Source organism: Elephantulus edwardii, unplaced genomic scaffold (assembly GCF_000299155.1).
Source record: "Elephantulus edwardii isolate Elephantulus edwardi_28Jun2011 unplaced genomic scaffold, EleEdw1.0 scaffold00042, whole genome shotgun sequence".
NCBI classification, from domain to species: Eukaryota; Metazoa; Chordata; class Mammalia; order Macroscelidea; family Macroscelididae; genus Elephantulus; species Elephantulus edwardii.
Window position 1 is genome coordinate 2,055,137 of NW_006399792.1, and position 15,118 is coordinate 2,070,254.

Here is a 15,118-nt window from a genome sequence, read left to right on the forward strand (position 1 = left end):
AAATTATAAATTAAGCTCTGGTGGCTTAGTGCTAAGGAGTTATGCTGCCAACCCAAAGGAACATGATTTGAATCTACCAGCTACTCCTTGGGAGAAAGATGAGCAATCCTGCTCTGCATGATTCACTGCCTCTGAAAATCCACTGGAGAGTCAGCTATGAGTGGGTTCCGACTTGATAGTACACCCAACTGTATATTTATATATAAAAGCTCTAGTGGTAAGTAGTTGCACTGTTAACCTGAAGACAAATGGTTTGCATCCATCAGCTGCTCTCTGGAAGAAAGATGGACAATTTCCTCCTGTGCAGTTTATTGCCTCTGGAAACCCACTTGAGAGTCAACTACAGTTAGTTCCAACTCAAAGGCATACAGCAACTCTCTCACTATATATCAGGTGACCTAGTGGCAGGAAGCTGTGCAGCACTTCCAAAGGTACCTGGTTCGAACCCACAAGCTAATCTGCAGGAGAAGAATGGGCAATCTTCTCCTGTGCAATTAGCTGTCACTGGAGGATCAGGTATGAGTTAGTTTTGACTTGACTGTACACAACAGCAACAACATAGATATGAGTCCATCTTTCAGAGATACTTTTATTTTCTTTGCTCTTCTTTATTCCAGACAGGGACAGATCAATAGTTGCATCTTAGATGGATGCTTGAAAGTTTTCAAGACCTCAGTCACCACTTACCAAAATAAAATGCAGAGCATTGTTTTTGTGAAAATCTTTGTTTTCTTGATTCTTCAATCCATATTGGAGACTGTAGTCCTGGACTTTCTGCAGCAAACACCTCATGTCCTTTTCAGTTTCAGCAAGCAAAATTGTGTCATCTGCAGAATGCAGGTTGTTGATGAGTCTCTAATCCTGATAGCACATTCCTCATCAATAAAGTCCAGCCTCCTGAATGATCTGTTCTTCATAGAGATTGGAAAACTATGGGGATAGGATGCATCCCTGATGCACCCCTTTCCTGATCCTGAATCACAGTGATTCCCTGCTCTGTTCTGATTACTGGTTCAAGTACCGTTTTCACATGAGCACAATTAAGTGCTCCAGGATTCCCATTCTCTTAAAGGTTAGCCGCAATTTGTTGTGATACACACAGTCAAAAGCCTTTGGTAGTCAATGAAACAGACATTCCTCTGATACTCTCTGCTTTCTGCCAAGATCAACCTAACCTTAGCTATGATGTCCCTAGTGTCATGGCCTCTTTTAAACCCAACTTACACATCTGACAGCTCTCAGCTGATGCACTGTTCCAGTAGTTTTTGGAAAATTTTCAGTAGGATCTTACTTATGTGTAATAGTAGTGATATTGTTAGATAATTGCCACATTCTGTCAGGTCATCTTTTTTTTTTTAATGGAATAAATATAGATCTCTTCCAGTCAGTTGGCCAGGTAGTTGTCCTCTAGATTTGGGTTAATTGACAGCTCATTCTAGATGGAGAAGAGATTGAGATTGTTAACAGCTTCAGCTTTCTTGGCACCTCAATCAACACTCTTGGTACCAGCAGTCAGGAATTCAAAAGACGAATGCCATTGGGAAATTTTGCTGCCAGGGACCTCTCTAGAGCAAGGATATTGGTCTGAAGACTAAGGTGTGCCTGATCCAGGCCATGATCTTCACAATTACTTGCTATGTGTCAGAGAGTTGAACAATGACTAAAGATGATAGAAGACTAGATTCCTTTGCGTTGTGGTGCTGGAGAAGAGTGTTGAACATACCATAGACTGCCAGGAGAACTGTCCTGGAGAAGGTGAAATCAGGCTGCTCCCCAGATATTGAAGCTCTGTCTCACAAACTTTGGGCATATGATCAGGGGGGCCATTCCTTGGAGAAGGACATCATGCTTGGAAGGGTGGAGGGACAGTGCTGGAAAGCAAGACTCAGAATGAGATGGATTGAGTAGGTGACAGGAGAAATGGGATTAGGTCTGTTGGAGATGATGAGATTGGCTCATTATAGGGCAGGGTTCAGAGCTAATGTACACAAGGCCACTATGAATTGCAAGCAACCTAACAGCATGTAAACACAAAACAATAACACAACAACAACGTGGCTTTTGTGAACTATATCATGCCAACCTTGATTTACCCTTTAGATTCTTAGACTTCTGAGGCTTTAGGACTAGTAACTTACTCCCTCAAGGTGCTTGGTTGTGATTAAGAGGTTTACAAAACTTTGCCAACTGTTGACTCTACTATTTATGTGGTTATAGATCCAGCATGCACACTGTATGCATTTGAAAAACTTATACATGGTCACGCATGCAGACTTTTAACTACACATAACTATTTATCTTAATTCCCTGCTTATCCATCTACTTGAAGAGTAATATTTGTTTTTATTGATTGTGTAGGATTTTACATGTAATAATGTTTATCTTTGATGATTGTATTTTCTGTGTCCTTCTCTGAGCATGCCCTTTTTCTAATGGTATTATATTGATTGGCACCTTACTAAATAATGCCTTTCCTTTCACCTAACTTCACTTATTATCCACCTAATGTCAAGAACATATATTTTAAAGAGAAAATACACCATGAGTTCATAGCAGTGGTTCCACTTTAAATACAGAATTGCAGAGTTCTTCAAGTATTTTCTCTCATGATATCAAGGAAGGGAAAAACTCTTGCTACAGTGGTCCGGAGACAAATTTTTCATCCTCTTCTTTATTTGAATTTGAAATGAAGCTTTCTGAAATCTCAAGAAAATGTCCAAGAATGGGATGGACGGGGCTTCTTTCTGGAACACCCTGGCAAGGTAAAATGGGATTTGTCACATTAGGGTAACACAATATTTTGTAAGGAAGAATTTTAGTGGCATTCTCCTTCCTGCTTTTGGTAGAGTATCAGCTATAGCTTGAAACCATGACTTCTGAGGATGTGGAGTACTTTTCTCAGAGTCAGTCATATACTGCATACAAAGTCAGTGAAAGGAGAATCCGGTTAATTTGATATTTTACCCTTTGGGCAGAAATTCCACAGTTCCCTGGATACTGAACCATGTGCATTGGGGATCAGGATATCAGAAAACCTCTGGCACAGTCCCATCCACCCACATCACTCTCTAACCATTTTCAGTAACCGACAACCCTGTGCCTCGACTATACTCACACCGTCACTGTGACCAACAGGAGACTATGCCCATCTACAGTTCTGCTGCTCATAGGGAAGCTGTCCTGTCCCTGACAGCCTGACCCATTGCCTTATGTGAACAGAGAGAACTCTGTCCACTATCAGATTCAGGTTTCCTTCCTTAATCAAGTTCCCTTATTTTCAGCCAAATATTTTACCTCACGTTCTCTTTCAAAATGTGTGTGACAGTTTCTTTGAGGTTGAAACTTCTGAGTCCTGGGGAGAAACTAGCTGATCATGTGACCTTAAGTCTTTGTTCCTCTAAAACCAGCACCACACAACTGTGTTTCTGTCCACAGTTCACAGCCGGGTCAAAGGGTCATCTAGACTAAAGGTGGTGTGGGGCCCACAGAGGAGTAGTAGTACTTCTGTCCTTCTCTTGGGAAATGTTTTAATCTTGTATCTACGACTGTGTTTCTGAGAAATGTTCTGAGGCATGCACACTGTTTATAAAAATGCAAACATTTTGGGGGAAAGTAAATAAAAGTATTTACATGATTTTTAAACTACATCAACAAACAAAAAAATTCTTTTGTTAAAGAAATCAAGCTCCTGTCTATTCCATATTTATCTTCCTTTCCCCTATAAAGTAACTATTTTATTTTTCTATTTAAAAAAATAGGGAACTTTGGGGTCCTAGTGAGTAAGGAGTTACAATGCCAACCCACAGTACAAGGTTTGTGTCCAGTAGTGGCTTCTTGGGAGAACGATCGACAATCTCCCCACATGCAATTTACAGCCTCTGAAAACCCACTGGTGGGTCATTTGTGAGTCGCTTCTGACTTCATGGCACATGTCCACAACATTTTTTTAAAAAGCAAAAGAAAAATAAAGATCTTGATAGGCGTACATATGATATGGGAAGATAAGAAGAGATAAAAATAAAGATGAATCCTCATTCCCTCGTTGCCTTCAAGTTGGAACTGACTCCTAGCTGACCCTCCAGTGGTTTTTGGAGGCTGTAAATTGCATGAGAGGAGACTGCCCATCTTTCTCCCAAAAAGCAGCTGATGGATTCTAACTACCAGAGAGACATGGTCTTTAGGCAGCATTAACTCCCTATGGACTATAGTGCCAGAGCTCTCTTATAGATGAGCTAGAAAAATGTTAGATCTATAGACAATTATACTTAACCTTCCTTTTTTTCCTTTTAATGACATGATACTATAACCTCAACTGTCTTAGAAGTAGCTCAAATGCTCTTTGCCGGGGGATATTGACCAACTTTGGGCATATGTCTTTCCTATATTTTTAAAGTATTTCTTTGAGATGGCACCCATGGAATGAGATTGCTGGGTCAAGCTTCAGTGCTTGTGTAGTTTGTTGGATGTTACCAAATTCCTTTCATGGGATGTGTGTTTCACCTTGAATTCCCACCAGCAGTGTACAAAGAGGCACAAGAGCATGTATTTATTTATATTTTAATAATCTTAATCCTCTAGTTTATTTATTATTACTACCTTGAATATAATGGCCCCCACATATTTCTTTGTCAGACTAATATATGTTTCAGAGAAACACTTGTATTTGATATGGGTCAGTTATTTGGATTTTCTCATTGACCTAAGCCTTTTATAATATAAACAAGGAAGTACGGTATTCACTGCAACTATGTTTTGTTGTTATTGTTAAGAGTATACACAGCAAATACACACAACAATTCAATCATTATTACAAGAACAATTTAGTGACGCTGATTACAATAGTCAAATTGTGCATCCTTATACTCTGAGTTATCCCTCCCTCATTAATATAAACTCTTATAAGAACTTCTCAAATCATAAATTCCCCATTAAATAAAACCTGATAAAAATAAAATAAAACCTTTCAAATTGCTGTTGTGGCTTTAATCCCATGTAGATAGTTCTTAAAAAAAGAAGGAAAAAGACACTTGAGAAAAGAAATGCATTTTAGAAAGGAAATATAGTTTATAAGAATAAATATTTTGTATTTATTTTAGAGTAAAAAAATGAACTAAACAATGATTTCTTTTTCCTAAATATGTTTTTGTGTGGAACTGAAAGCAGGCTGTGGAACCAACAGTTCCTCTGCAGTGCCAGAAACAGCTGAAAATATGTCCCATGACAGGAATTGGTTCAACTATATGACTCTTTTCAACTAGTTCACAAGAGCATGACATTAATCATGTGTACATTGCACTAGAGTGCCAAGAAGCCAAAGCAAAGGGAAGAAATCAAGTTAATAAAGAATTGAGCTGTTGCTGTCTGTGCACCAGCAATGAACAGTGGCACCCTGATGGAGGTAAGCATGACTGAGACACACTACTCCAGGAACCGTTCAGAGAGTTGATCCAGCTCAACTTTACTGGGGGCCGCAGCACACTTATATACTAACAAGTAAACAGGAAGATAGGATTAGTTGGGCTTGCACACGTGGGACATACGGATTGGATAGGAGAAACTCAGCCTCCTGCAGACTGCTCCCAGCTCAACAGAAACGGCAGCCATCTTCCCAGGTGGCGAGCTTTCTCAAGCCAGAACAGCCAAACACAGGAGAGCTTTTTCTACCCCTTATTAAAGGCCGTTGGGAGGCTTGCACTTATCCGGAGCTAGGCGATCTGTCCTGGCCAGAGGCCCGCCCTTCCTCCCCAACATTCCCCAACATTGAACAGAAGATTTCAAAGGGCAGCACAGGAAGACAAAGTAAAGTATTACAATGACATGTGCAATGAACTAGAGTCAGAAAATCAAAAGGGCTGAACTTGCTCAGCATTTCTTAAGCTGAAGAAACTGAAGAACAAATTCAAACCTCGAATTGCAATACTTAAGAATGTTTTCAGCAGAATATTAAATGATCAAGGAAGTATTAAAAGAATATGGAAAGAGTATACAGAGTCATTGGCTCCAAAAGGAATTGGCAGACATAGAAGAATTTCATGAAACAATGTATGAGCAAGAGCCTGTGGTGATGAAGGAAGAATTTCAAGCTCCTCTGAAAGAATTGGCAATAAACAAAGCACCAGGAATTGATGGCATACCGATTGACATATTTTAACAAACAGATGCTGTCCTGGATGTGCTCATGAAGTTGTGTCAAGAAATCTGGAGGATAACCACCTGGCCAACTGACTGGAAGATATCTATATTTGTTCCCATTCTGTGATCCGACAGAGTGCAGAAATTATCAAACAGTCCTGAAGTGCTTTCTGCAGACGGTCAAGGACTGAAGCCTCCAGTATGGATTGAGGCTCAATGTCAAGAAGACAAAGATTCTCACCACTGCACTAATTGGCAGCATCAAGATGGATGGTGAAGAGATTGAGATTGTTCACAGCTTTAGTTTGCTTGGTTCCACAGTCAACAGTCTTGGCACCAGTAGCCAGGAAATTAAAAGATGTACTGTGATGGGAAAGTCTGCTGTTAAGGACCTCTCCAACAAACTGTGGCTGATTCTGAGAAGAATGGGAATCCCAGAACACTTGATTGTACTTATGCGAAACCTATCCTTGGACCAGGAGGCATTCATCAGAACACAGGAAGGAAACTGCATGGTTCAAAATTGGGAAGGGTGTACACCAAGCATGTGTCCTATCTCTATTATCTTTAAAATCTATATGCACAAGAGATTATCCAGGAGGCCGGGCTCTATCAGAGTAATGTGGCATCAGAATTGGAGGTAGACTCAACAACAATCCGAGTTATGCAGATGACACAACTCTGCTTGCTGAAACTGGGGAGAACTTGAAGTACTTGCTGCATACAGTCAGGGACTATAGCGTTCAATATGGATTACAGTTCAACATCAAGAAGGCAAAGATTCTCACCACAGGGCAGATTGGCAGCATCAAGATAGATGGTGAAAAGGTTGAGATCGTTAACAGCTTCCGTTTGCTTGGCTCTACAATCAACACTCTTGGTACCAGCAGCCAGGAAATTAAAAGACAAATTGTATTGGTAAAGTCTGCTGTCAGAGACCTTTTCAAAGTACTGAAGAGCAACAATGTCAGTCTGGAAACTAAGGTGAACCTGATCCAAACTATGGTCTTTGCAATTACTTTATGCATAAGAAAGCCAGACAGTGACTAGAGATGATAGAAGGAGAGTTGATACCTTTGAGCTGTGGTGCTGGAGAAGAGTATTGAATGTATCGTGGACAGCTGGGAAAACAAACAAGTTCGTCCTGGATAGAGTGAAGCCAGACTGCTCCTTGGAGGCAAGGATTCTGAAGCTTCGTTTGACATACTTTGGACATGTTGCAAGGCAGGGTCAGTCCTTGGAGAGGGACATCAGGTTTGGCAAGTTGGAGGGACAGTGCAAAAGAGGAAGACCCTTGATGATGTGGATTGATTCAGTGACTGGGGCTAATGGGGATAGGCGTGTTGGAGACAATAAGATTGGCACGGGATAGATCAGGGTTTAGGGCTCTTGTACATAGGATTGCTGTGAGTTGCACCCAACTCGATGGCACATTAACAACAACAACATCTAGAATAGCTCTTTCAGTGGAGGTCCCATTGTCACCTGTTACCATGCTCCTTCAAAATGATGCTAAGTGACCCAGTTCTTACATCACTGATAGTATCATTTTTAAGCCAAGTCTTGCTTTTAACTTTTGAAAACTTTTTTAAACTTTAACTTGCTTTCTAACTTTTTGCAGTTCTGTAAATCCCATTTCTCTTCATTTTTCTTAAAATTACTGCTTTTTAGGTGAAAGTTAACATAGCAAAATAAATTCCCATTCAATAATTCACTCACAAATTTTTCTGTGATATTGGTTACAATCCCTGTAATGTGTCAGCCTTCTATGCATGTCCACCCTACCTGGTTCAACCTAAAATGATCTCTGGGAGTGACTGAAGATTTAGGTTAAAAAGGACATTATGCTATGTGAAATATCTCAGTCACAAAAGGGCAAATACTGTATAGCACCACTGTTACAAAGCAGGTCTGACATGGGGGTTTGGGAGACTAGGAAAATAGTGGATAGATAATGAAAATTGCACTGGAACAAATGAAGGAAAGAACTGTTGAAAAGAAATATATGTTTAGACGTTATATGTATGACTACAGTTCAGAATAAGAGGTACATTGCAGAGGTGGGGAGGTAATTGTACAACAATGAATGAATATTTTTAAAAGGCAAAAAGATGAACTGGGGAGGTGGAAGGGGTAAAAATGTGCAACAATGAATGAATGAATGAAAATCTAACTTTTCTGTAAATTTTCAATAAATCACAATTAAAACACTTTTATTAAAATTTTTTTTTATTTTTGTGTGAGTGTACTATCAAATCAGATCTGACTGGTACAGGAGGAGATTGTCCCTCCTTTTCCAGGCAGAGCATCTAGTGGATTCGAACCGTGAGCCTCTGGGATTGTAGTTGCAGCTCCTTGCCACTAGGCCACCAGAGCTCCCCTAAAAAATATTTCTTAATAGTCTTGCGGACTCTTACTGTCTTTATGAGTCTAGCAAATGAGTTGGGGTTTTTATTATGAGTTTGAATTTTATTCTATATTGTCATCCTTCTTGAATTATGACTTTTCCATACATCGAGGTCCTCATTTTAGACAATTGTCTTAAGAACACTATTCATCCAGTAAGAAGACAGCAGGACACTTGGTGGCACAATGATTAAGCGCTGGATTTTGTTTTCATATTTTTAAAAATTCATTTTAATGTACATTTACAGAGATTTTGGATTTTCATTCATTCATTGTTACACTTTTTTCTGTACCCCCTTTCCCCCAGTTTGCTCCTCTCTTTGAAAAGCAAAAGATAAATTTCTTCGTTGGTACACAATCCCCACTGACCCCGACCCTGCCCACCGCCCCCCACCCCAAATGCACTCTACTATGCAACCTTAATTCTGGATTCTTAGATAATCACAATATGCTATCATATATCACTTTTAAACTGTTCTCTCCCTCATCTGTTTCAGGTCAGTAATCTAGCCAGTTTTTCTCAGTCTTACTCCAACCCTGATGTCAGTCACTTTCTACAACAGTGGCACCATGCAGTATTTTTCCTTTTGTGACTGAGATATTTTACTCAGCATAATGTCCTTCAGGGTCACCCATTTTGAATAATATTGCATGAGTTCTTTGTTTTTTAATGCAGCATAGTAGTCCATTGTGTGAATATACCACAGCTTCTCTATCCATTCGTTTGTTGATGGGCACTTAGGTTGTTCCCAACTCCTTGCTATTGTGAAGCCGCAATAAGCATGGGTGTGCATATATCTGCTTGGGTGTCAGTTATGGTCTCTTTAGGGTATATTCCCAGTAGTGGAATTGCTGGTCAAATGGTATCTCTATTTGCAACTTTTTGAGAAAGCACCACACCACTTGCCACAGTGGTTGCACAATTTTACACTCCCACCAACAGTGAATAAGGGTTCCAGTTTCTCCACAACCTCGCCAGCATTTGTTGCTTGCTGTTCTGTTAAATTTGTGAGATGATACCTCATAGTTGTTTTGATTTGCATCTCTCTTAGAGCTAGGGATTTTGAATATTTTTTCATGTACTTATTGGCCATCTGAATGTCTTCTTTGGTGAAGGGTTTGTTCATATCCTGTGCCCATTTTTCAATTGAATTATTTACCTTTATCTTGCTGTGGTTCTCAAATATTTTATAAATTCTATATATAAATCCCTTATCTGACTTGTCATTACCAAATACTTTTTCCCAGTCTGTGGCTCCCCTTTTTACCCTTTTGGAGAAGTTTTTGGATGTGCATAGAGATTTGATTCTTAGACGGTCCCATTCATCTATTTTATCTTCTCCTGGTTGTAGGTTTTTCAGGATACTTGGAAGACTGTTTATGTTGTGGATTAGGACTACTAGGGTTGGCCCAAGCTTTTCTTTAATGAAGTTTATAGTCCTTGGTTTTAGTCCTAGGTCCATGATCCATCTTGAGTTGATTTTTTTATATGGAGTGAGGTGTGAATCTTGCTTTAGTCTTCTGAAGATATTTTCCAATTTTGTCAACACCATTTGTTAAAAAGCCTGTCATTTCCCTAATTAATTGATTTCATCTCCTTGTCAAAAATCAGTTGACCATAGGTAGATGGGCTTGTTTCTGGGTTCTCAATTCTATTCCATTGATCTATGTGTCTGTCATTGTACCAGTACCATGCTGTCTTAACTACCACAATAGTGTAGTAGGATTTTAAATCAGGGAATGAGATGCCGCCTACCTTTCCTCTATTTGTAAGGAGAAGCACTGGATTTCTAACCAAAAGGTCAGCACTTTGAAATCACCTGTGACTCCATGGGGGAAATATGCAGCAGTCAGCTTCTATAAAGATTTATAGCTTTAGAAACTCTAAGGCAGTCCTGCTATAGGGTTTTATAGGATTCTATAGGGTTGCTATGGAGCTCTGGTGACCGGTAAGAAGCTTCTGCAATCCTAAAGGTACGTGGTTCCAATCCACCAGCACCTCTGCAGGAGAAAGATGGGCAATTTCCTCCTGTCCGTTTAAATGTCTCTGAAAACCTGCATCAGGGTAAGCTATGGGTCCGTCCCTATTCGACAGTACACCACCACAATAAAAACAATAATGTTGCTAGGAGTAGGAGTTACCTTGATGGCAACTGATTTATAAGTGGAAGACATGTGGAAGAAAACAATGAGAAATCATGCTAGAAACTTTTCGAATGCCTAAACTTGTCTGTTAACTTGTCTGGAGTTCGTTAGTTAGCCTTGAGGTGTCTCTGACTTCACTAACCTTTCAAAGATACAAGCAGTCTCAACAGATGTTCCGTGAAGATAAGGTCATGCTCTCAGGTGAAAGCTTCACCCTGTTCTCCTTCTCTTCTAAATTCTAAACCACTGTTACTTCTCATAAACATTATGGCCATGTTGGAGCTGGAATGCTGGTAGGCATCTTCTCAGCAGTTGTCAGGGCCTTGAACAGATCTCTCGCAAAGCCCCTGCTGCAGCTCTGTAACATGACCTTGGGATGGAAGGAAAGACTCTTGCCCTGCCACATTCCATATCTAAAGTTTTATCTGTTTTCCAGGAAGAGATGAACACCTAGCTCCAAACTAATAATGCAGTAATGCATGGGGGTTGTGCATGAGCTGAAATAAGACTGTGAATGAGCTGAAATATCTTGCCTGCAAAGTTGCAATAAGTGCAGTTTACCAACACCTGCATGCCCATTGACAATATTCTTGAGGAGACAGACCTAAATCATGGGCCTGACCATTTGATGCTATGGCTCCTCTTCTTGCTTCTGCTCTTGTTGCTTCCCTCACCCAAGCACTGAGAACCTTCAAAATTCCAGGCACGGGCCCCTGCTGCTGTCAGCTACCAGGAGAGAAGAGTCAAGAGGATGTGGGACAAACAGAAACCAGAGAAGATGTTACATTTGACCAAGCCCAGTGAAACAATATCGGGCACAGTACTAACTGCCTCGCCTTTGACTAACTGAGACCTTTCATTATATCTCTGATCAGAAACATTGGTAGTGGTAGGCCCACACCATCTAGTTCTTCTAGTCTCATGCGTGCCATTAGAGAAGGTTGTGGTTTGCAGGTGCCATTAATCCTGTGGGTTGATTTCTTCATTGGGTCTTGTTTCCTTCACACACCTTTCCTCCAGATGGAAAGAAAAACAATTGTATAAGTGCTGTAGGAAATAGTCTTAATTGTATCTGCTTTGTGCTTTATTAAATATACATATGATCACTAGGTAGCTCTGGTGGCCTAGTGGTAAAAGCCTGTGCTGCAGCCCTGAAGGAACAAAGTTCAAATCCATGGGAGAAGGATGGTCAATCAATGGTACAATTATCTGCCTCTGAAAACCCACTGGAGGGCCAGTTGATTCCAACTCCACAGTACACAACAGCTTGACTATCGCTAGACCTATTCTTTTGCTTGGATGAATAACCTACATCCATGGTAGCAGCAGTCAAGAAATAAAAAGACTTGTTGCACTAGAAAAATCTGTTGTTTAAGACCTGCACTTAATATTTGCTCTGCAGAGGTTAGTAGCAGACTATATTTACAAAAAGCCAACAGTGTCCTAAATGCCTGATTTGCTGTACCACTCCATGCTTTCTGACATTCACTGTTCCTCCTTCATTCAGTTCCCCAACTCCTCTGTATTTTGGGCTCTGTGGTTCACTGGAAGGTTTCATAGAAACTTAAACCCATTAGGGAAATGACTCATACAATTGTGGGTGGTGCAGGCCACTGGTGGAGAGACAGTGTTACATCCCTCTTCATGTTCTCATTTACCTTGGCCAGGCAGTCCTTTCTTCCCTTACACTGTGTATTTATTGCCTTTCCCATGAAAGAATGGACATGTACCTGCTATCTATTAAGTGGTCCTCTCTCTCTCTCTCTCCCTTTTTTACTCCTTGGCAACCATCAATAATCATTAATACCTGTTCCTGTCATTTTATAAAAGTGGTATCTAGCAATGTTGATCCTATGTTTGACTTGAAGCTCAGTATAATGCCGTCAATATTTATTCATCCTATTTTTTTCCTTTTTTTTTATTGTTGTTGTTGTTGTGTACCATTGAGTCGAATCCAACTGGCACAAAAGGAGATTGCCCCTCCTTCTCCAGAGGAGGATCTGGTGGATTTGAACTATGTGCCTTTGGGATTGCAACACAGCTTCTTGCTACTAGGCCCCCAGAACTCTTTTTTTCCACCCTATTTTTAAGCATTGAATCGCACAGTGAATTGGAAGAAAACGTTTAACTCTGTGTAACATCCCACATGACATCTCTTCTGTTGTAATATTGCTCTTTCCCGTCCTGGCCAGGTATCCATGGCTGTGGATCTCTGCTCTACCCAATGGGAATCTTATGCCATTCAGTAATGAATTGACTTTTTCCTGGCTGATATGTAGATGTAAAAACTGGAGGCAAAGCAAATGGTAAAGTGTTAGATAGAGAGCTGAGTCAAAACAACTATGAAATATCATCTCACCCCAGTCAGAATAGCAAAATTAACAGAACAGAAAGCAACAAATGCTGGCGAGGTTGTGGAGAAACTGGAACCCTTATTCACTGTTGGTGGAGTGTAAAATGGTGCAACCACTGTGGAAGGCGGTATGGCGCTTTCTCAAAAAGTTGCAAATAGAGATACCATTTGACACGGCAATTCCAATACTGGGAATATATCCCAAAGAGACCATAACTGACAGCCAAGCAGATATATGCACACCCATGTTTATCGTGGCTTTGTTCACAATAGCAAGGAGTTGAAAACAACCTATGTGCCCATCAACAAATGAATGGGACAGAGAAGCTGTGGTATATTCACACAATGGCATACTATGGTGCATTGAAAAACAAGGAACTCATGCAATATTATTCAAAATGGTTGACCCTGGAGGACAATATGCTGAGTGAAGTAAAGTATCTCAGTCACAAAAGGACAAATACTGCATGGTGCCACTGTGTAAAACAGAACTGACCTTGGGATTGGGGAGAGACTGAGAAAGATGGGTTCAATAATGTATACTGCACTGAAACAGATGAGGGAGAAAACTGTTTATAAGGGATATGTGATTAGGTCCAGAACGAAGGCTGCATAGTGGAGTGGGCCTGGGGGGAGAGATTGTAAAACAATGAAAGAATTTTTAAAAAAAAACAACAAAACAGCTGAAAGGTAGAGAAGCAGCAGCTGGTCCCAAGTAACGAACAGGGCTTTACTAAGTGCACCTGAGAAGGATGCCAAGTGACTGCACGCAGAGAAGATCAGAATGGTGCTCAGGAAGACAAAAGCAGTTTCCTTTTCTGGGGACTGCTAAGGAGATTGGGAGGGTTGGGGGCAAGGGTCCTGTCAGGACGTGATTAGGTCCAGGGCCTTATCAAGATCTGGTCATCCACTTGCCTTATCAGGTTATAGTCAGACCTTATTAAGACATGGTCAGCCCTCTTTAAGGCATGGTTAAGCCTTGGGGAACTGCACCAGTCTTCCTCCATAAGCCACCATTACATTGTGGGATCCTTTAGGACAAGAATAATTTTAACAAGTTTAGAAGTCTTTTTTTAGGCCAAGAATGAAAATTAGTTAATTGATAAATGGTAAGAATTGATGGGAAGTTTTTCTAGACTTTAAATAGTTCTCTTGCCACAAAAAGCACCTAGCAGAAGAGAGAGAAATTCTGTCTCAGACATTGTTACTTCTAATAAATTTAAAACTTAATTTTGAACTCTGTCCACTGAGCATCATTTTAATTTTCCTTTCAGCATCTGTATGACAGCCTGTTCTACAGTGGCTGCCCTGGGGATGATGCCACTCTGCCTTTATGTCTACTCTCGGTCCTGGAGTCTTGAGCAGGATCTCACCATCCCGTATCAGAGCATAGGTCTGTATTGGGCTTCTGAAACGCAGTACGTAACGGTAATGTGGTAATACTTTATGTTTATGACATAAATGTAGTTTATGTTGTATTTCCTTTATGTAGGGATTTTTTAATACATTACCTTAACTCCCTAGATAGGTCTATAGAATTGAGTTCTTTTGGTCATGTCTTTAGAAAGCTGCCCTGTTAAAGCCAAAGGTTGAGCCTCTCTGGTGGTCTGTATCCATCAGTGACTCCTCGCGACAAAGATGGGCAATCTTCTCTCATATGATTTTTAACCTCAGAAATCCAATAGAAGGTGAGCCATGAGTTGATTCTCACCCAGCAGCAATGATATTTTTTAATAAGATTGGTTCTATTATTGGTTTATAACTTAGATTTTTAGACTTAAAGAAGTAATTTGACCAAGATCACGAGACTGGTAAATATAGCCTTGGAATCAATCGAGGTACATAGTACAGCTCTTAATCCCACAAGAGTTTATTCTGAAAATAAAGAAAACAAGAGGAAGGGGGGAAGGGGTGGGAGCAGAGGGGTAAGGATAGGTAGGGGTGAAATCACAGGGTTCATAATTTAGTAGGTGGAGGGAGGGGTAAAGGAAATGAGAACGATCTGGGTGCAGACCTGAAAAGCCTACTAGTGTGGGCATAGTCCAGTACGCAATGAGGGTTGCAGAGTGGATTATATTTGGG

The 15,118-nt window shown here is 40.4% G+C and overlaps 1 protein-coding gene across 1 annotated transcript in view; it reads left to right on the top strand.

Annotated features, from left to right (window-relative positions):
- Window positions 1-15,118, top strand: part of SLC10A6 (solute carrier family 10 (sodium/bile acid cotransporter), member 6) — a 68,435-nt gene that overhangs the window by 22,477 nt on the left and 30,840 nt on the right. The window contains exon 2 of the mRNA XM_006885321.1: window positions 14,311-14,429. Within this exon, the coding sequence (XP_006885383.1) occupies window positions 14,311-14,429 (119 nt within the window). The remainder of the gene's footprint in view (window positions 1-14,310; window positions 14,430-15,118) is intronic.